This window comes from Heteronotia binoei, chromosome 19 (assembly GCF_032191835.1).
Source record: "Heteronotia binoei isolate CCM8104 ecotype False Entrance Well chromosome 19, APGP_CSIRO_Hbin_v1, whole genome shotgun sequence".
Taxonomy (NCBI): domain Eukaryota; kingdom Metazoa; phylum Chordata; class Lepidosauria; order Squamata; family Gekkonidae; genus Heteronotia; species Heteronotia binoei.
The window spans coordinates 6,639,403-6,661,991 of NC_083241.1; the positions used below are offsets into that span (position 1 = coordinate 6,639,403).

At 47.6% G+C, this 22,589-nt stretch overlaps 1 protein-coding gene across 1 annotated transcript in view; it reads left to right on the forward strand.

Annotated features, from left to right (window-relative positions):
• The window catches only part of SLCO3A1 (solute carrier organic anion transporter family member 3A1), a 178,522-nt gene that overhangs the window by 150,756 nt on the left and 5,177 nt on the right, over positions 1-22,589 (forward strand). The window contains exons 6-9 of the mRNA XM_060260276.1: positions 845-1,043; positions 3,598-3,736; positions 15,240-15,415; positions 20,547-20,611. Of these exons, the coding sequence (XP_060116259.1) occupies positions 845-1,043; positions 3,598-3,736; positions 15,240-15,415; positions 20,547-20,611 (579 nt within the window). The remainder of the gene's footprint in view (positions 1-844; positions 1,044-3,597; positions 3,737-15,239; positions 15,416-20,546; positions 20,612-22,589) is intronic.

The following is a 22,589-nucleotide window of genomic DNA, read 5'->3' on the forward strand; positions in this document are numbered from 1 at the left end:
CTCCTCCACTTGCAGCTGCTGGAATGGCCTTGGGTCAGCCAGAGCTCTCTTATCTGGGAGAACTGGGTTTGATTCCCCACTCCTCCACTTGCAGCTGCTGGAATGGCCTTGGGTCAGCCAGAGCTCTCTTATCTGGGAGAACCGGGTTTGATTCCCCACTCCTCCACTTGCACCTGCTGGAATGGCCTTGGGTCAGCCATAGCTCTCTTATCTGGGAGAACCGGGTTGGATTCCCCACTCCTCCACTTGCAGCTGCTGGAATGGCCTTGGGTCAGCCATAGCTCTCTTATCTGGGAGAACCGGGTTTGATTCCCCACTCCTCCACTTGCACCTGCTGGAATGGCCTTGGGTCAGCCAGAGCTCTCTTATCTGGGAGAACCGGGTTTGATTCCCCACTCCTCCACTTGCACCTGCTGGAATGGCCTTGGGTCAGCCAGAGCTCTCTTATCTGGGAGAACTGGGTTTGATTCCCCACTCCTCCACTTGCAGCAGCTGGAATGGCCTTGGGTCAGCCAGAGCTCTCAGAGGAGTTGTCTTTGAAAGGGCAGCTGCTGTGAGAGCCCTCTCAGCCCCACCCACCTCACAGGGTGTCTGTTGTGGGGGAGGAAGATATAGGAGATTGTAAGCCACTCTGAGATTCAGAGTATAGGGCAGGATATAAATCCAGTATTGTTGTTGTCATCTTCTTCTTCTTGTTATTAGTAGTAGTATTAAGCTGCTCTTCCATCTTCTATGCACTGTACGCGCACTTGTAAGCTTTTCATCACATCCTTGAGGACTAGAAACCTGTTTTGTGTGTGTGTGTTGGAAGCTGCTCCTTCAGAACTCTGCGCTCCTTTTGCAGGCATGACGGCGATTCCGTGTGCCTGCCTTGGCATCTTCCTGGGGGGGCTTTTGGTCAAGAAGCTGAGCCTCTCCGCCCTCGGAGCCATCCGGATGGCCATGCTGGTCAACCTGGTGTCCACGGCCTGTTACGTCTCTTTCCTCTTCCTGGGCTGCAACACGGGGCCCGTGGCTGGCGTTACTGTTCCCTATGGAAACCAGTGAGTACCAACAGGAGCGAAACCATCACCGAATCACCTTAAAATTCCGTTTCCATGTTTCCCAAACTGGGAGGGGTGCTTTGGTTTGGTTTTTTTAAATTCATAATATTTATTTATTTATTTGAACATATGTACATATGAAGCTGCTGTCTACTAAACCAGATCCTGGGTCCATCAAAGTCAGTCTTGTCTACTCAGACTGGCAGCGGCTCTCCAGGGTCTCCAGCTGAGGTTTTTCACGCCTACTTGCCTGGACCCTTTTTAGTTGGAGATGCCAGGGATTGAACCTGGGACCTTCTGCTTCCCAAGCAGATGTTCTACCACTGAGCCACAGCCCCATTCATGGCTCTCCAGGGTCTCCAGCTGAGGTTTTTCATGCCTACTTGCCTGGACCCTTTTTAGTTGGAGATGCCAGGGATTGAACCTGGGACCTTCTGCTTACCAGGCAGATGCTCTACCACTGAGTCACCATCCCTTCCCTAAAGTCAGTATTGTCTACTCAGGGTGGCAGCAGCTCTCCAGGGTCTCAAGCTGAGGTTTTTCACGCCTACTTGCCTGGACCCTTTTTTAGTTGGAGATGCCGGAGATTGAACCTGGGACCTTCTGCTTACCAAGCAGATGCTCTACCACTGAGCCACCGTCCCTTCCCTAAAGTCAGTATTGTCTACTCAGACTGGCAGCGGCTCTCCAAAGGTCTCCAGCTGAGGTTTTTCACATCTACTTGACTGGACCCTTTTTAGTTGGAGATGCTGGCGATTGAACTTGGGACCTTCTGCTTACCAAGCAGATGCTCTACCACTGAGCCACCGTCCCTTCCCTAAAGTGAGTCTTGTCTACTCAGACTGGCAGCGGCTCTCCAGGGTCTCAAGCGGAGGTTTTTCACGCCTACTTGCCTGGACCCTTTTTTAGTTGGAGATGCCGAGGATTGAACTTGGGACCTTCTGCTTACCAAGCAGATGCTCTACCACTGAACCACTGTCCCTCCCTGGCTGTCTTGCTCGCTGTCTTCTTTCAAAATGTCAGTCAATATGTCTGTCTGTCTGTTTGTTTATTTAGTACATTTATATTCCACCTTTTCTCATGAAAGGGCTCGGGGTGGATTACAGACATAAATGACAATCAAAACCAACAATAAAATAATAATAAAACAATATCAAAACAAAGCCAAAAAGATCGAATGCAACATAGGCGGTGCCGGCACCTTTTAAAGATTGAAACATATATATTGGCCTGAGATGTAATGGTTAGGATGGTAAAAGGCTAGTCAGTGAGGGGAAGGACAAATAGATGATAGGATCAATAGGCCCACTTGCCTCAACCAAATTATTGGGTTTTCAGGGTAAATTACAAGGTGCAGGGTGGGAAAGAGGGGAAAAAGAAATTTAAAAAACAAGTGTAGAATAACATCCATCAACATATCTACTATTGCAACGCTTAATAGAGTCTCTATCATAATGCCTGTAAATCTGTTATCGTGCTTTCTTTTGAAAATGTATTACCTCGGTATACATATATGTAGCATTTACTAATTGCAACTACACTTAAGAATCTAATACACAATGCAGAAATGTCTATATTCCGTAATTTGTTTTAATCCATTCATAAACTGGTACCCAAAGTCCCTTTGTGCTTTACTTGCTGTGTTCTTTTAAAATGTCAGTCAATATGTCTATTTCTGCTATTTCTGAAATTTTTGCTAAAAGTTCTTTTGTCGGAACGTCTTCTAATATTTGGCATATATTGTTCTAGCTGCCTGAGGGGCTCTTTTGTTTTTGAGCATCCGTGCTACATTATCCTTTAATCATCCACTTTCCACGTTTTCCCTTGCTTTGCTCTGGGGTTTCCCAAACCGACTTTGCCAGGATATTTATTTTGGAAGAACGTTGTCCAAGCATCTTTTGCAAAACTGACCGAATGGAAATATCAGCGTTACATTCCTTCTGTCAGCTCCTTGTAGCCACCATTCCCCCCTTGCCACCAGAAAGCTTTGGAGGGGCTTTATAAAAATGCCCTTGCTCTGTATCATCATAAGGTTATAATCAGGGCGTTTTTTAATAGGAACATACAGGAACGCAGTTCCAACTGGCTTGGTGTCAAGGGGTGTGGCCTAATATGCAAATGAGTTCCTGCTGAGCTTTTTCTGCAAAAAGTATCTCTCTAGCCTTTTTTGTTGAGAAGATATAAGGGGAAAAGTGCAGGCAGTTTTTGTCCAGATTGCCTGGAAAGCTGCAAGGTGGCTGGTACAAGGTGAGAAATCCCTTCTCAGCTGACTGTACTGCTGCTCATTGATGCGGTGAATGGCTCTACGTTTGCAGAAGTGACGAAAGGAACACCTTGCTATGTGGGTGTCTCATTAATTGCATCTGACTTAATTCCCTAAACCTCCCCCCCATTCTCATAATGCAGCCCTGGTGTTTTTAAAGCAAGAGGGTGCAATGGAAATATGTGAAGTCAGTCTCCTTGCCCTAAGTAATTGCTTAGAAGGGGAGAAGGGAGGGGGGATTGGGTCAGCTGTACTTCTCCCCCAGTGTTGATTTCCCCCTTTCTCTTTCAGCTCTGCACCAGCCTTGGCCTTGGCCCCGAACTCTGCCTGCAATAACGACTGTAAATGCCAAACCGATTCCTTCACTCCAGTCTGCGGGGCAGATGGGATCACCTACTTATCCGCCTGCTTTGCTGGCTGCACTAGCACGGTAACCCGAATTTTAGTCTCCTGAATTTTCACTCCTTTTACCAGAAGTGATATTCTCTAGAGCTGTCCACGAGTCACAGGGAATGCAGCACAATCTGTATATGGGGTACACTTGATTGCTCCTTATACGTTTGTTGGATAATTCTCATGTTACGTTTAGGCCAGGGGTGTCAGGCTTGCAGCTCGGGGGCCAAATCAGGCCCCCAGTGGGCTCCTATCAGGCCCTCAAGCAACTGGCTGTCGTCTGCTTCTGTTTTCCTCTCTCTTGCTTCCTTCTGCAACACAGATTGCTTTATTGCACAGGAGCTACAGAGCAAAGCCTCTATTTTCTCCCTTGGCTGAGGCTCCTCCCTTGCGGAGGAAGAGGGGGAGGGATAGCTTGCTTTGCCAGGCTCAATCAATCGCACAGCAGAGCTACTGAGCCAATCCTCCCTTCCTTCTATTGGCTGAGGCTCCTCCCTTGGAGAGGAAGTGCGGGAGGGAGAGCTAGCTTTGACAGGCTCTCTCAATTGTACAGCAGAACTACTAAGCCAAACCTCTCTTCCTTCCATTGGCTGAGGCTCCTTGCCCTCCTGGTCCCCTGGAGAAAGATGGAAAAAGCCAGAGTTTCCTTTACCCAGTTCCCTAGATCCCATGGGAGAGATACAGACAAAGCACTTTTAAGACCAATGAGTGCTAGTGTTTTAATCGCATTTAGTCAGTCACGTTTAATGTTTAATCAGTCAACAACGGCAAGACACGCACCTGGGAGTGATACCCGTCCTCTCTAGGAATCACCGAAAACACTGTGATATTACCATAGCGTTGCTGATGCTTCCTAGAGGGGACTAATGTGCCTTCCTGGTTCTTCCAGGAAGTGATGTCATGATTTCCCTGATGGTGATTCCACCTTCCCTCACTGGCCAAAAGGCAACAACTGCTGAGGGCAAGAGATCTATTGCCTTCAGTTAGCCTTTGAGTACCCCAGAGAAACGCAATTGGATTTATGTTCCACCCTCCACCCTGAATCTCAGAGCGACTCACAGTCTCCTTTATCTTCTTCCCCCACAACAGACACCCTGTGAGGTGGGTGAGGCTGAGAGGGCTCTCACAGCAGCTGCCCTTTGCCAGAGCTATGGCTGACCCAAGGCCATTCCAGCAGCTGTAGGTGGAGGAGTGGGGAATCAAACCCGGATCTCCCAGATAAGAGTCCGCACGCTTAACCACTACACCAAACTGGCTCTCCAGATCTTACGAGCTCCAGTCTTTAAACAGAAATACAAAAAGTCAGTTCTCCCCCGGAGGCGATCCAAATCCTTTCCCAAGAGAAGCACAGTTCTGCAACCCAAAGAACGTGGGCATACGGAGTTACTCTTTCACCATTTCTCTACCTTTTGCCTCATTTAATTCACTTCTGTTTTGCTGCTCTGCGTGATGTATCCTTGGGAGGGGCTAAAGCACTGAAAATAAAGCTCTGCCGCCCATCTGGCTCCGGCAGTGTCCCAAGGCATTCCCCGCCTCACTGCCAAGCAGATATTTCCAGCCAAAGAGAAACTGGAGAGTCTCTGAAAACTGAATTCTGCATAGCATCTTTTGAACTCGGGTTCCCTTCGAAACGTACTCGGTCTCTTAAGCCCTTCAGCCCAACCACAGCTGTCTCTTAGGCATGCAATCACGCAGAATCATTGCCGATAGCAATAGACATGTAGCCTACCGTTGTCTGTCTGTATATCTGTGAACTGGGGTGATGGCAATCCAACATTAAATAAACCAGGATCGAGCAAATCCCCTCCTCCAGCTAAGGAAGGCAACTGGAGGGGTAAGGTGCCTGCTAGGGGTCTGTTTCCCCCCCCAAAAAAAAAATCTATCTATCATCTATCTATCATCTATCCATCATCTATCCATCTATCACCCATTTATCTACCATCCACCATCTACCCTCTATCTTCTATCTTCTATCCATCTTCTGTCCTCCATCTATCTATCTATCTATCTATCTATCTATCTATCTATCTATCTATCTATCTATCTATCTATCTATCTATCTATCTATCTATCTATCTATCTATCTATCTATCTATCATCTATCCATCCATCCATCCATCCGTCATCTATACATCTATCAATCATCCATCTATCTATCCATCTATCTACCATCCACCATCTACCATCCACCCTCCACTATCCTCTATTTTCTATCCATCTTCTGTCCTCCATCTTCTGTCCTCCATCTTTCTATCTTCCATCATCTATCTGTCTGTCTGTCCGTCTGTCTGTCTGTCTATCTATCTATCCATCCATCCATCCATCCATCCATCCATCCATCCATCCATCCATCCATCCATCTATCTATCATCTATCCGTCATCTATCCATCTATCAATCATCCATCTATCTATCCAACTATCTATCCATCTATCTACCATCCACCATCTACCATCCACCCTCCACTATCCGCTATCTTCTATCCATCTTCTGTCCTCCATCTTCTGTCCTCCATCTTTCTATCTTCCATCATCTATCTATCTGTCTGTCTGTCTGTCTGTCTGTCCGTCCGTCCGTCCGTCTGTCTGTCTGTCTGTCTGTCTATCTATCTATCTATCTATCTATCTATCTATCTATCTATCTATCTATCTATCTATCTATCTATCTATCTATCTATCATCTGTCTACACATACACACACACACACGTATCTACACATACATACAAACAGGGCATTTTTGTAGCAGGACCTCCTTTGCATATTAGGCCACACAGCCCTGACATAGCCAATCCTCCTGGAGCTTACAGTAGGCCCTGTACTAAGAGCCTTGTAAGCACTTGGAGGATTGGCTACATCAGGGGCAGGTGGCCTAATATAAAGGAGGTCCTGCTATAAAAAAAGCCATATATGTGTGTGTGTTTCTTGCTGACAGATCCAGCCGTGTTGGTCTCGAGCCACAGAACAAAGCAGGAGTCCAGCGGCACCTTTAAGATCAACAGTTTTATTCAGAATGTAAGTTTTCATATGCATACAAAAGCTTGCATTCTGAATAAAACTTTGTTGGTCTTAAAGGTGCTACTAGACTCCTACTTTGTTTTCCTTGCTATCTCTCCTTTCCATCTACTTCTGTCAACTTACTGGAGATTCTTACTGGAAGAGACATACGGTAGCTCTAGGAGTTGCTTGGAGCTCTGTGGTTTTACCACGGAGTCTCTGGTAATTCCTAGAGCTACCCTTTGTAACTTCCTTTTTTACCAGAAGTGCTGCAAGTGACATTAAGCCTCCCCCAACCCTCCCACCGGTAGCCAAGTGACATCAAATAATGCTCTCAGGGAATGTTCAAGTTTGGAAAACTGCGGTGGGGGGGGGACACAGGAGAGAAGCTCCTTCTCTCCACATGCCAATCTGATTCAGGCCCCGTGCAGCTGGGAATTCATTTTCTCCCAGGAATCACAAAAGCACATATCTGACTGATAGTAGACCCGTACCTAACTGGTGAAGCCTAAGTATTTGGCATTGCTGTGTTTGTCTCTCCGTGTCTATATTTTCAGTTGCTGAAACTTTCCCAGTTCCAGACGAGTAGGTTAAAATGACTCCCCCTTGAAGGAATTAAAGCCATTCCATCTATCCCAGCATCCTAGGGGAGCAACAGCCTTGATTGCCACACGTCCCGAAAATGAACTCCTGTGTTGTCAAGCTCTTCCAGGGACGTGGGGGTCTGTCTGAAAAGGAAAACAGAGCGCAGCGATGCTTCTGCTCAAACGCCAAAGCTCCCCAGATCCAATTATCCTTCCCAGCCCCTTCTCTCCTCCTTTCTCAAGCAGCGCTGGAGAGCTGTTCTCTGCTCCGGCAATATCTTCAAAAGCCAAGAACTCTTTCTTGCAAATGCCCCATGTCTACAGAAAACCCCGAGGCTCCTCTTAAGGCACCCTGGTGAGAATTGCCACTCTCTGCGGGGCGTTACAACAGAATCCCTTTTCTTTACTATTGTAACGCAAATCACATCCCAACTGGAGGGCTTTTGTGCTCACACTTTTCTGCCTTCAGGCCCAGAGAAGAAGAAGATATTGGATTTATGTTGTTGTTCAGTCACACAGTTGAGTCTGACGGTTTGCAACCCCATGGACAAAGTCACGCCAGGCCCTCCTGTCTTCCACCATTCTCCAAAGTCTGCTCAAATTCGTGTTTGTTACATGAGTAACGCTGTCCAGCCGTCTCAACTTTTGCCGTCCCCGTCTTCTTTGCCTTCTGTCTTTCAGGATCTTCTCCAGGGAGTGTTCCCTTCTCATTTGGGGGCCAAAGTATTTCAGCTTCAGCTTCAGCATCTGACCTTCCAGGGAACAGTCTGGATTGATTTCCCTTAGGACTGACTGATTTGATCTCTTCCCGTCCTACATTCTGAGTCTCAGAGCAGCTTACAATCTCCTTTTCCTTCCTCCCACCCACAACAGACACCCTGTGAGGGAGGTGAGGCTGAGAGAGCTCTCCCAGAAGCTGCCTTTTCAAGGACAGAGCCTCAGAGCGGCCTACAATCTCCTTTACCTTCCTCCTCCACAACAGATACCCTGTGAGGCAGGTGAGGCTGAGAGAGCTCTCCCAGAAGCTGCCTTTTCAAGGACAGAGACTCAGAGCGGCCTACAATCTCCTTTTATTTATTTATTTTATTTATTTATTTGGTGACTTCTATCCCGCCCTTCCCACAAGTGGCTCAGGGCGGCTTACAACTACAATAAAACAGTAAAATCAGAGCAAGTTATTACATTTAAAATCAGACAATTAAAACCTAAAAACCTTAAAATTATAACATTAAAACTATACAGTATAATCACAGAAATCTGGTAGCTACATTATCTAATCAGGCATAGGCTAACCGGAAGAGGGTTGTCTTACAGGCCCTGCGGAACTGAGCAAGATCCCGCAGGGCCCTCACCTCTTCCGGTAGCTGGTTCCACCACATAGGGGCCATTGTGGAAAAGGCCCTGTCTCTAGTTGCCTTGAGACGCACTTCCTTGGGCCCGGGGATGGTGAGCAGGTTTTGAGTGCCAGACCTCAGTACTCTCTGGGGAACGTGTGGGGAGAGACGGTCCCTCAGGTAGGCAGGTCCCAGGCCATATAGGGCTTTAAAGGTGATGACCAGCACCTTGTACTGGACTCGGTATATTATTGGAAGCCAGTACCTTCCACCTCCACAACAGATACCCTGTGAGGCAGGTGAGACTGAGAGAGCTCTCCCAAAAGCTGCCTTTTCAAGGACAGAGACTCAGAGCGGCCTACCATCTCCTTTACCTTCCTCCTCCACAACAGATACCCTGTGAGGCAGGTGAGGCTGAGAGAGCTCTCCCAGAATCTGCCTTTTCAAGGACAGAGGCTCAGAGCGGCTCACAATCTCCTTTACCTTCCTCCTCCACAACAGACACCCTGTGTGGTGGGATTGGGCTGAGAGAACTCTCCCAAAAGCTGCCCTTTCAAGATCAGAGGCTCAGAGCTGCCTACAAATTCCTTTCCCTTTCTCTCCCACAACAGACAACCTGTGAGGCAGGTGGGGCTGAGAGAGCTCTCCCAGAAGCTGCCCTTTCAAGGACAGAGTCTCAGAGCAACTCACAGTCTCCTTTACCTTCCCCACCACACACACAACAGACACCCCGTGAGGTGGGTTGGGCTGAGAGAGCTCTCTCAAAAGCTGCCCTTTCAAAGACAGAGGCCCAGAGCAGCCTACAATCTCCTTTCCCTTCTTCCCCCATGACAGTCACCCTGTGAGTGAGGTGGGGCTGAGAGAGCTCTCCCAGAATCTGCCCTTTCAAGGACAGCTTTGTGAGAGCTAAAGCTGACCCACAGTCATCCAGCAGGCTTCATGTGAAGGGGTGGGGAATCAAACCCAGTTCTCCCAGATAAGAGCCCACAATACCAAACTGACCATGGGGTGGGAAACTGTCCACTCACAGGTTTGGAACACTTTCCCTATGAAGAAAGGTTAATACGCCTGGGGCTATTTAGCTTGGAGAAATGTCGACTGCGGGGTGACATGATAGAGCTTTACAAGATTATGCATGGGATGGAGAAAGTAGAGAAAGAAGTACTTTTCTCCCTTTCTCACAATACAAGAACTCGTGAGCATTCAATGAAATTGCTGAGCAGACAGGTTAAAACGGATAAAAGGAAGTACTTCTTCACCCAAAGGGTGATTAACATGTGGAATTCACTGCCACAGGAGGTGATGGCGGCCACAAGCATAGCCACCTTCAAGAGGGGGTTAGATAAAAATATGGAGCAGAGATCCATTAGTGGCTATTAGCCACAGTGTGTATATATATGTATACATTTATATATATAAATTTTTGGCCACTGTGTGTCACAGAGTGTTGGACTGGATAGGCCATTGGCGTGATCCAACATGGCTTCTCTTACGTTCTTCTGTGACACAGAGTGTTGGACTGGATGGGCCACTGGCCTGACCCAAAATGGCTTCTCTTATGTTCTTATGTGACACAGAGTGTTGAACTGGATGGGCCACTGGCCTGATTCAACATGGCTTCTCTTATGTTCTTCTGTGACACAGAGTGTTGGACTGGATGGGCCACTGGCCTGATCCAACATGGCTTCTCTTATGTTCTTCTGTGACACAGAGTGTTGGACTGGATGGGCCATTGGCCTGATCCAACAGGGCTTCTCTTATGTTCTTCTGTGACACAGAGTGTTGGACTGGATGGGCCATTGGCCTGATCCAACAGGGCTTCTCTTATGTTCTTCTGTGACACAGAGTGTTGGACTGGATGGGCCACTGGCCTGATCCAACATGGCTTCTCTTATGTTCTTCTGTGACACAGAGTGTTGGACCGGATGGGCCACTGGCCTGATCCAACATGGCTTCTCTTATGTTCTTCTGTGACACAGAGGGTTGGACTGGATGGGCCATTGGCCTGATCCAACAGGGCTTCTCTTATGTTCTTCTGTGACACAGAGTGTTGGACTGGATGGGCCATTGGCCTGATCCAACAGGGCTTCTCTTATGTTCTTCTGTGACACAGAGTGTTGGACTGGATGGGCCACTGGCCTGATTCAACATGGCTTCTCTTATGTTCTTCCCCCTCCACCCTCAAGGCCCTCTGGTTAGGGTTGCCAACCCCCAGGTGGGTTATGCAGAAAGTGATGGCTATACAGAAAAGTGATATTGTAACAAAAGGGGAAAAAAAACTGTATAAAGGTATCAACTGTTGATACAAGTCTTGGCCTGCTACTCTACATTTTGAAACAAACAATTTGTTATCAATATTATTGACAAAAAAAACACTACACAACTCGATGCCGGACTTTAACAACATTGGACAAAATTACAACAGGGGGTTGATGTTACAGCAGCAGCAATGGATGGCCTAAGTAACTATCCATTTCACTCGCCTTCTTCAGGCTGCAGTACACGAGGAGAAGCCTTAGCATGGAGACATTTTGAATCTGACCATGGGGAACCCCTAATGGAAAACTGTTGATCTCTGAGGCTCCAGCTGCAACTGTTTATACAGCAATTGCAAAAGCTGGAGAGTGTGTAAATACAAATATGAAGGAAATACTGGGCATTCCATTACTGAATTCAAGGCTTTACCTAGTGTACTGCAGCCTGAAGAAGGCGAATGACATGGATAGTTACCTAGGCCGTCCATTGATGCTGCTGTTGCTGTAACTTCAACCTTCTATTGTAATTTTATACAGTTTTTTTCCCTTTTGTTACAGCCCCCAAGTGGGGGCAGGGAACCCCCCATTTTGGAGGCCCTCCCCTTCACTTCAGGGTCAGCAGAAAGCAGTGGGGGGGATGTTATAGCTTTAGAGAAGGTGCAGAGAAGGGCAACTAGAATGATTAAAGGGCTGGAGCACTTTCCCTATGAAGAAAGGTTGAAACGCTTGGGACTCTTTAGCTTGGAGAAACGTCGACTGCGGGGTGACATGATAGAGGTTTACAAGATAATGCAGGGGATGGAGAAAGTAGAGAAAGAAGTACTTTTCTCCCTTTCTCACAATACAAGAACTCGTGGGCATTCGATGAAATTGCTGAGCAGACAGGTTAAAACGGATAAAAGGAAGTACTTCTTCACCCAAAGGATGATTAACATGTGGAATTCACTGCCACAGGAGGTGGTGGCGGCTACAAGTATAGCCACCTTCAAGAGGGGTTTAGATAAAAATATGGAGCAGAGGTCCATCAGTGGCTATTAGCCACAGTGTATGTGTGTATATAACATTTTTTGCCACTGTGTGACACAGAGTGTTGGACTTGATGGGCTGTTGGCCTGATCCAACATGGCTTCTCTTATGTTCTTATGTCTGGTGCACACTTCATTATTCCCTATAGAGACCAATTCCCATAGGGTATAATGGAGAATTGATCCATGGGTGTCTGGGGCTCTAGGGGGGCTGTTATTTAAGGTAGAGATATCAAACTTTCAGCATAGCATCTGGTGCCTCTCCTCAAAACACCCTCCGAATTTTGGAAACATCGGAGTAGGGGGTCCAATTCTGTAAGCCCCCAAAGAAGGTGCCCCTATCCTTCATTGCTTCCATATGGAGGGAAGGCATTTAAAAGGCAAGAGGTCCCTTTAAGTGTGATGGCCATTACTCCCTTTGGAGTTCAATCATGCTTGGAATGCCCTTGCTCCCGGCTCCACCCCCAAGGTCTCCTGGCTCCACCCCCAAAGTCCCCAGGTATTTCTTGAGTCAGACCTGGCAACTCTATCTCTGTTCCTTTTCCTAGTGGCCATAATAGCCAGGCCTTGAATTCAGCAGGAGCTCACAGGAGCACAGCTCCTGAACCTTTCTGAGGCTTCCCCCTCCTCCTCCCCACCTACCTTGTCCATTGAATAGTAGGTGCAGCTGCATAACAAACCCTGAATTAGGAGCGCAGGCAGCCAGCCAGACAACGGGGACTTTGCCATGCCCCCAGCAGCCCTCATGAACCCTTGGAGAAGCTCACACCACCCTTTCTCCACTTCTGATGTGATTTTGGGTGGCGGGTGGCTTGCTGGCTTTTTGGCTGTGGGGGAGCAGCCAAGGAGAGCCCCAGGTGAGCGAGGCCTGCTTGGGTTGGCTGGCTCTCTAGCCAGCCCAAGCAGGCCTTGCTTGCCCAGGGCTCTCCTTTCTTGCGTTGGGTTGCTTTTGGCTGGTGGGGGCGCAGCATATGCTAATGAGTTATGCTAATGAGCTCCACCACCTATTTTTCTACAAAACGACCCCTAATAATAGCCAATCCACCCCTGGTTCAGGGGAATCCACCAATGTCAGACAAAGGCCCCTTTTTGACCTTCAGCGCTGGCGTGGACAATCTTAAGGGGATATGACGCATTTCTTTCCTTTCTGATCGTGCATCGATAGCGCTTATCTCCTGTGCCTTGGGCGTTCAATATTGAACAAATCGCCTCCAAATCTCGGGCTTTCGGTTGCCCTTTGAACGGGCTCAGGGGAGCCAGGGAGGAAGAGAAACGCTTCCGTTATCAACGCCAACCTGGCAGTTCTTGACTTTCTGCAAGAGAAGGATTGAACTTCAGGTGCTGGTCTCGCCTCGTCCTTGGACTTCTAAAATGAAGGGGGGAGGGTACATTTACCGCTTTTAACATGCTTCAGCACAATTAGAAGGCAAGGGAGGAGGGGGAATAAACCAGGAACTCATTAGAAGCGTTCATTTGGAAATGCTGTCGCCTAAATGCAGGAAACGCCGAGCCTTCCTTTTATCTCTGTAGTCACAAGGGGTCCAAGCCGATGACAAAGGCTCTTGCTGATTTGAAAGACTCGAAAGAGCCCAGGGAACGACACGACACAAGTCGCAAAGCATCCCCTTGGCTGAAAGCCAGCCGTATGCAGCCCCTTTGTTGCCTTGCGGGTGATGAATGCCTCCTATTGGTTTGGATTTGGGCTCCAGAGGCGTGACCCAGGGGCACGTCGGGACACTGAAAGAGCCCGAGAGCGAGCTAGAATGAGACAAGGGATGTTTGCAAGGGACATTTGGCTCGGCTGGCTGCCGGCAGGGGTGGGGGGCCTTCAGTTCAAGAGCCCACCGCCATCTTTCCTAGTAAGTCGCAGGGCCGATCTACTCTCGTGCAAGTCCAGCATTGCCATGGCAACATTTTGGCAGAGGCCTCAGGAGTTGGGTGGCAGGGTTGCATTAATGCTGCCATGCCGGCCGAGTAAAGAGCACGGGTGCAGAATCTGCCTCCCTGAGAACTTCGGAGAGCCGTTTTGGTGTGTGGTTAAGAGCAGCGGACTCTAATCAGGAGAACTGGGCTTGATTCCCCCCTCCTCCTCCACATGCAGCCAGCTGGGTGACCTTGGGTTCATCACCATTCTCTCAGAGTTCTCTCAGCCCCACCTGCCTCCCAGGGTTGGTGATTGTAATCTTGTGGGGTTGTAAGTGAAGGGTGGGCTATAAATCAAATATCCTCTTCCTTTTCCTCTTCCTCTTCCTCTTCCTCTCTCTTTCTCTTTTAATTCTTTGAAAACGTTTCTACTCTTTATGGCTGCAAAAGCATGCTTGAATAGTGTGTGGGCCAAAATTTCAGAAACCAAAGGACAAATGCAATTTCTGGGTGTCCAGGATGAGACCCTGCTGAGAGGTTGTTATTTCCCTAGTGACTTCCAAAACCAGAAAAAGGGGATCTGGTTCTCTAGCAGGTTCTGACCTGGATAACCCAGGTTAACCTGATCTTGTCAGACAGGGGTGTCAAACTCATTTGTTATGCGGGCCAGATCTGACATGAATGAGACCTTATCAGACCAGGCCTTGTGTGTCATAAAATATAATGCCAGGTAGCAGAGATACAAACTTTATAAAAGACACAGATAAATACGATTAAAGATTTTTTTTAAAATAACCTTTAAAATAAAACATGCTTAAAACATTAGCCGTCGTTGGTCTTAAAGGTGCTTTCTTTATATCTCTCCCATGGGATCCAGAGAACTGAGCAAAGGAAGCTCTGGCTCTTTCCTTCCTTCCCCAAAGGGCCAGGAGGGGCAGGAGCCTCAGCCAATAGAAGGAAGAGAGGCTTGACTCATTAGCCCTGCTATGCAATTAAGAGAGCCTGGAAAACAAGTTCTGCCTCCCCCCCTTCCTCCTCAAGGGAGGAGCCTCAACCAATGGAGAAAATAGAGGTTTTGCTCAGTAGCTTCTGTGCAGTTGAGCAAGCTTGGCAAAGCAAGCTGTGATGCAGAAGGAAGCAAGAGAGGGGGAGAAGGAAGCAGATGACAGCCAGTTGCTCAGGAGCCTGATAGGAGCCTTCCGGGGGCCTGATTCGGCCTCTGGACCACATGTTTGATGCTAAGCCAGGTCAGCTATGGTTAGCCCTTGGATAAGAGACCCTTGGAAATCCAGGGTTGCTACGCAGAGGCAGGCAACAACAAACCACCTCTGCTCATCTCTTGCCTCGAAAGCCCCATGAGGAGTCACCGGAAGTCGGCTGTGCTCGAACAGCACATTTGACCACATCTTCTAGCAGAATCGACAGCCCAGAATTCCTGACTCGGGTTGCGGAACGGGAACCTCACCAGCTCTGCCTTTCCTTCCAGAATCTCACTAGCTGCGCATGCCTCAGTTTGGTCCCCGCCGAGAATGCCACGGTCGTTCCCGGGAAGTGCCCCAGCCCGGGTTGCCAAGAAGCCTTCCTGACATTCCTCTGCGTGATGTGTGTCTGCAGCATGATTGGCGCCATGGCGCAGACCCCCTCCGTCATCATCCTCATCAGGTGAGAGTCTGTAAGCATTCAACCCCGTGTGCAGGGTGTGTGTGTGTGTGTGTCTGCAAGCATCCAGCCCTCAAAGGGTGGCGGGACGCAGGGTTATTGTTGCGTATAGCCAGGCCTCATCCAGCTACAAAGTGTTTGCACTATGTCTTCTTGACTGGCGCTTCCATAGCCAACAGATATGCATGACTGTAATGGCTGCAGGTGGAGCCTAAAAGGTGAAGAAGGCATCTTCACCGAAACCGGTCCTGAGCTTCTTGACTCGGCTGCAGCGTCCTTTCCTTTGTTATTCTTCAATGATCCACTTCAGGATAATTTTGGAATAGCACTTGGGCTGTGCACTGATAGTGCTTATGGACATTATCTATTATGGACAGTGCCTTTTTGTCAGCTGCATTTATTTTCTTTATTATAATATCCTAGAGGGTGGATACAGAAATTGTTGTCATAATTGTTCCTTATTGACATAGTTTTATGATGCTACTCAGTTTTCCATTTTTTACCAACAATTTCAAACTGTGGTTCTTACTTGGTTTTGTTTGATTATTGTTGGGTTATAGCCAGGCCTCATTTTGGGTGATTAACATGTGGAATTCATGATTAACATGTGGAATTCACTGCCACAGGAGGTGGTGGGGGCTACAAGCATAGCCAGCTTCAAGAGGGGATTGAATAAAAATACGGAGCAGAGTTCCAGCTCTGTATTCTTGGTGCTTGGGGGGGGGGGGGGGGCACAGTGGGAAGGCTTCTAGCCCCAGTTGTGAACCTCCTGATGGCACTTGTGGTTTTTTTGGCCATTATGTTCTTCTGTGACACAGAGTGTTGGACTGGATGAGCCACTGGCCTGATCTAACATGGCTTCTCTTATGTTCTTCTGTGACACAGAGTGTTGGACTAGATGGGCCATTGGCCTGATCCAACATGGCTTCTCTTATGTTCTTATGTGACACAGAGTGTTGGACTGGATGGGCCATTGGCCTGATCCAACATGGCTTCTCTTATGTTCTTCTGTGACACAGAGTGTTGGACTGGAGGGGCCATTGGCCTGATCCAACATGGCTTCTCTTATGTTCTTATGTGACACAGAGTGTTGGACTGGAGGGGCCATTGGCCTGATCCAACATGGCTTCTCTTATGTTCTTATGTGACACAGAGTGTTGGACTGGATGGGCCATTGGCCTGATCCAACATAGCTTCTCTTATGTTCTTATGGGCAGGAGCTCACAGGAGCAGAGCTCCAGAACCTCTAAATTTTATTGTGCTTTTTCTTTCTTAACCCCCCCCCCCCACCCACACCCAGTAATTGCTTCTGGACTCCATCATTCTAACCCCCTGTGGGAATTTTGCTGAACTCTTAGCATTTGACCAACTTTCTAATATTTCCCCCCACAAAAAAAATGGGAAAATAACCAAAACATATAAAGCAGACAGATGGATATCTTCCTCCTGCCGCTGTGGGCACATGGAAGAAAATAATGTTAGAAGTATGATGGTTTTATTATGACCATTATAATGCAAGAAGCGTTTGAAGGTCGATGCTGAGCCGATAGAATTGAGTACACCTTCCGGTGATGTCAGGGGTGTGTCGCATATGCCAATGAGTCATGCAAATGATTTGTGCTAATGAGCTCCGGCACCTCTTTTTCTACAAAATCACCCCCCGGCTATAGCAGGTTAGAAACACTCCAGTATCCTGGCTGCACAAAGCCAAGCATTTTTCAAAGGTTATGAGCACCAAGTGGTGTAGGCGACAGGTTTTCCCATACTGCTTGCTGCCAGCATTTGTTATTCCGAGGTACGCTTCGTCTGAACATGGAGGTTCCATTTAGGGATCGTCTGGCTAATAGTCACTGATAGACCTTTCCTACCTGCATTTGTCTCACCCGCTTTAGTTGCCACATTCCTGCAAAAGTGCTCAAAGCAGCTTTGGAGTGTGGGATGGGGGTGGAGGAACTAAACATTTTGCAAAATCCAAAGCAGGCACAAATAGAACTAAATAGGGCTGCAAACTTGGAGGCACAATGAAAGCAGTTCTGCTGAAGGTAACGAGACAAGCAGAAAGTGAGAGCAGAACTACCCCAATAATCTGTCCAAATATCTGGATAGACAAGGTCTGATTCTGCGCTTACCTTGCTCTTCGCCAGGCTTCCGTTTCTCTCTGGAGCAAGCTAGCGATTTCGCACCAGCTGCTCCACGCCACCATTTTGCACAGGAAAAACCCACGATTTGCAGTGCCACAGTGTAAACCTGAAAAAAACAGGTTTACGCTGCAGCGTGGCAAATCTTGGGTTTTCCCTATGCAAAATGGTGGCACAGAGCAGCTGGTGTGCCTCAAAGGCAGCCCCACATACAGCATGGGGTAGTAGTCTAACCTGGAGCTGATCAGAGCCTAGCTATCCACAGCCAGACATCACTTTCTACAGATGACCCAAGTTCTAATATCTTCAGAAAGGAAGAACAAGATACTGTTCACAGTGTATCTCCTCAACTCTCCGTCTGTGGATTCCCCCCCCCCCCTCCTGAAAACAAAATGACCCACATTTCAGCCTTTCCTCACAGGGAACATTTTACTAAGCCCCCCTCCTTTGCTTTACCTCTGCCAATGAAGGTAACCCTTCATGCCTCCGTCAAAGTGGTCTCTACCCCATGAAAGCTCCTGCTGCAATCAAACGCCAGGCCTGTTTCAATCCATTTGTGCGCGTGAACCTCCTCGCCGCAGACAGCAGCAGTAGGTTTCGGCTACTGTTAAGGGCCGCTTCCAGTTTAATGGCACGGGATGCTGGAATAGACTAATGGATGTCATTCTCCCTGGCCGCCTGGCGACTGAGCTGTTTGGCGGGGGGGGATGAAAGATGACCAGCGGACGCTAATTGGCACTCCCTCGGAAAGTGTCGCCAGCCAGACATCAGAGCAGGGTGCTGAGATTACCTCTGGCTTTCATCTCCCCCCATCTGAAGCGAGTTCAGAAACGGATTTCCCTTTCATGAGCTGTCGGCCTCAGTAGTGAGAACTCCTTAGCCGAACGGCGCTGGCATATGGCGCTGGGAAACGGTTCAAGGATGTAGCACTGACATCACTTGCCGCTATGTTGTAATCTCTCCATCCCCCCTGTGATATTTGAGAAGGGTTTCTTAAAAACAATTGCCCATTGGCTCGCTAACCGTTTAGCCATGATAGCTTTTTTTTAAAAAAAGAAACAAAAGACTTTTTTTGTAGCAGGAACTCCTTTGCATATTAGGCTGAGCCCATCTCGGAGGAGCAGCCACGGCAAGCGGAGAAGAGGCGGCAGCTGCGCAGTGGCGTCACCCGCTCCGAGATGGGGCGGCTCGCCACGCTCCCCAGCGCCGTTTCCCCCCCTCCCCCCTAGCTCCACCCCAGTGCCTCCTGGCTCCACCCCCAAAGTCTCCTGGCTCCACCCCCAAAGTCCCCAGATATTTCTGGGGTTGGACTTGGGAACCCTAAGCTGGTAGCTTATAGCATGGACTGTTTTTTGAACTCTAAATGGTTTTTTAAAATCTGAATCACCTTTGAGAGCATTTAGAAAGCAATAGAAAGCAAGCTGCAATAGAAAGTAGCAGCAATAGAAAGTAGCAGCGTTTCCAGATCGAGACAATCTGAATTCAAAGCTCATTTAGGTCAGAACGCTCTCAGTAATGACAAGAGGGAAAAAAAGGCATCGTTTTAAAATGGAGGCTTGATCAGACTTAAGACTGATCATTAAACCTTCTGAGAATCCCAGACTAGTTGGATACATGGATGCCAACCATGCAGAAGAATCGTGCAATTACAGATCAACCAGTGGATACTTGTTCTTCTACGGAAATGGACTTGTAGCAGAAAACAGACTATAGTGACACAATCTACAGCAGAAGCTGAGTGTGTGTCAGCAGCCAGTGCCTGCAGTGAACTTGAATGGATTTTTCATCTGCTGAAAGACTTCAAGATAAAAGAACCTGTACCTATTGCAATGTTTGAAGATAATCAAGCTTGTAGTGCTATATGTAAAGGGGAAAGTAGAACAGCCAGAAGTAGATATATTGGTATTAAATGTGAGCTAGTGAAGGATCTACACCAGAAGGGGCTGATGAAGATAGAATATTGTTGTACAGAAGCTGTGGTAGCTGATATACTTACAAAGCCATTACCTTGTGCTAGATTTGAACGTTTACGTGAAATGATGAATCTAGTTGATGTGAATGTTACAGTGAATGTGTAATGACTATTGAATGTATAATGACTTGCACGTTAGGCATTGAGAAGGGGTGTTGGAAATATATATCTGTTCTGTATGTCCTTTGCAATGTTCTAAAGGTCCAGTCATTATAGGGTTAACACTGTGCCTGATTCCCTATTGTCTACGTGACTTGGGAAGAAGATACTGACTGCTGTCAATCAAGGTCCGTTTGGTCAGTTAGTCAGGTGACTTCCTTTGTTCAGGCAGAGAGGTCAAGAAGAAGGAGAAAGTGGTCTTCCATCTTCTAGTGTAAGCATGTAGTTCTATAGTGTTTGTTATTTTCACCTCCCAGTACCCTTTCCCTGTAGAAATAAATGCGTTTTTGCTTTTTCATGTTAAATGCCTCTCCATGATTCTTTGATCCAGCGATCCATCGCACTGTTTGAGATAAAGAAATAGAATTTCAAACAGAATTCCCTAACATTCTGAAGTTCTTAAAGGCTAGCCCGATGCTTTAACGGCTACACCGTGCTGCATCTCGGTTTGCACTTGATTGACCATGGATGAAAACTGGTCAGAGAAACAATTGAGCCTTTAGTCTGAGCTAAGAAGGTTCGTCTTGTGTCCGGCGTACGATGGTGTGAATTCCAAAGGCGGCGATTTTCAGAAAGGGCTTTTTTTAAAATCCTTTTTTAGTAGATAAGTCATTAATAACACTGACAAATGCTTTAACTTATCTGGCGGTTGCAGCTGGAACTATTTTCAGACCTACACCAGCTGGAATGGGAGGGAAGAAAGCTCGTTTAATGTCTGCCCCCCTCTTAAGAGATGACCATGCCACTGCAGTTGGCAGAGAAGCATAGCTCATGGTGGGGTGAGATGGGGAGGGATGTCTGTTCATTAAAGCAGTTTGGTGATAGGAATCATTTTTTTTTTCCCTTGGATGTCTTCCCTGAACAGAACAGTGAGCCCAGAGCTGAAGTCTTACGCTTTGGGGGTCCTCTTCCTCCTTCTCCGTCTGTTAGGTAAGTGACAAAATTCCTTTCTCCTTTTCTTCCCCACCCCCATTTGAACACAAAGCCGGGTTCCCTTTCCCCTGAACTGAGTAGTAGAAGAAAAAGATGATAGTGGATTTATAACCCCCCACCCTTCACTCTGAATCTCAGAGTGACTCACAATCTCCTTTACCTTCCCTCTCCCCACAACAGACACCCTGTGAGGTAGGTGGGGCTGAGAGAACTCTCCCAGAAGCTGCCCTTTCAAGGACGGCTGTGTGAGAGCAATGGCTGACCCAAGGCCCTTCCAGCAGCTGCAAGTGGAGGAGTGGGGAATCAAACCCGGTTCTCCCAGATAAGAGTCTATGCACTTAGCTATTACACCAAACTGGCTGTTCTAGGAAGAGTTTGGGCTTGATACGATTAACAGTTGAATAGAAGAAGATATTGGATTGATACCCCACCCTTCACTCTGAATCTCAGAGCAGCTCGCCATCTCCTTTACCTTCCTCCTCCACAACAGACACCCTGCGAGCAGTGTTCCCTCTAAGCTGAGTTAATGTGAGCTAGCTCACAGATTTTTGGCCCTAGAACAAACTGATTTATGCAATAGCTCACAACTTTATTGCCAGTAGCTCACAAAGTAGAATTTTTGCTCACAAGACTCCATGGCTTAGAGGGAACGTTGCCTGTGAGCAGTGTTCCCTCTAAGTTGAGTTAGTGTGAGCTAGCTCACAGTTATTTAGCTTCCGGCTCACACATTTTTGTCTTAGCTCAGGAAAAATGGCCCCAGAGCAAACTAATTTATGCAGCAGCCAAAATCACTCGCCCACAACTTTAATGCCAGTAGCTCACAAAGTAGAATTTTGCTCACAAGCCTCCATAGCTTAGAGGGAGCATGGCCTGTGAGTTAGGTGGGGCTGAGAGAGCTCTGACAGAAACTGCCCTTTCAAGGACAGCTCTGTGAGAGTGATGGCTGACCCAAGGCCATTCCAGCAGCTGCAAGTGGAGGAGTGGGGAATAAGCTGCTCTGAGACCCACGCATTTAACCACTACACCAAACTGGGAGCGTTTCTCTGCCTTTGTCCATCAAGTGCATTTTTATCCATTTGTCTCTCCAGGGAGCTCAGAACAGCGTGCCATGGGTCTCCCTTCCTCATTTTGTTATCACAGCCGCCCTGTTAGGTTAGGTGGAGAGAGATCAACTGGTCCCAAGGTCACTGAGCTCCATAGCAGAACGGGGACTTGAACCCGGGTCTTTTAGATTTAGACCACAATACCACACTAACAAAGGGGCGGCCAACTTTGCGACTTCACTAGCAACCCAATACATTCTGGGACAGAGCTATAGGTTATGATCAGTGTTTCCTCTAAGCTGAGTAAGCATGAACTAGCGCACAGATTTTTAGCCTCCAGCTCACACGTTTTTGTCTTAGCTCAGGAAAAAATCACCCCAGAGCAAGCTAATTTATGCAGGCGCTCACAACATTAATGCCAGTAGCTCACAAAGTAGAATTTTTGCTCACAAGACTCTGTAACTTAGAGAGAACATTGCTTATGGTCTCCACTAATATTTCTTCTTCTTTTCAGTTGATCTGCCCAACTTCCCCTTACCTAACAGCCAATTCATTAACTCTATCATGTTAGAACTGCTTGAGTCAGTATTTTATTGCATTTATTTAATTAGAATTTTTTTTACAGTAGAGCCAGCTGTGGTGTCGTGGTTAAGAGCGGCAGACTCTAATGTGGAGAGCTGGGTTTGATTTCTCACTCCTCCACAGGCAGCCACTTGGGTGACCTTGGGTCAGTCACAGTTCTCTCAGAGCTCTCTCAGCCCCACCTACCTCACAGGGTGTCTATTGTGAGGAGAGGAAGAGAAGGCAATTATAAGCTGCTCTGAGACTCCTTCAGGTTGTGAAGGGTGGGGTATAAAAACAGCTATTCTTCTCTCCAGAGATCCGCTCCCAAAAGCTCTTTGAGAGCCAGTTTGGTGTAGTGGTTAAGTGGG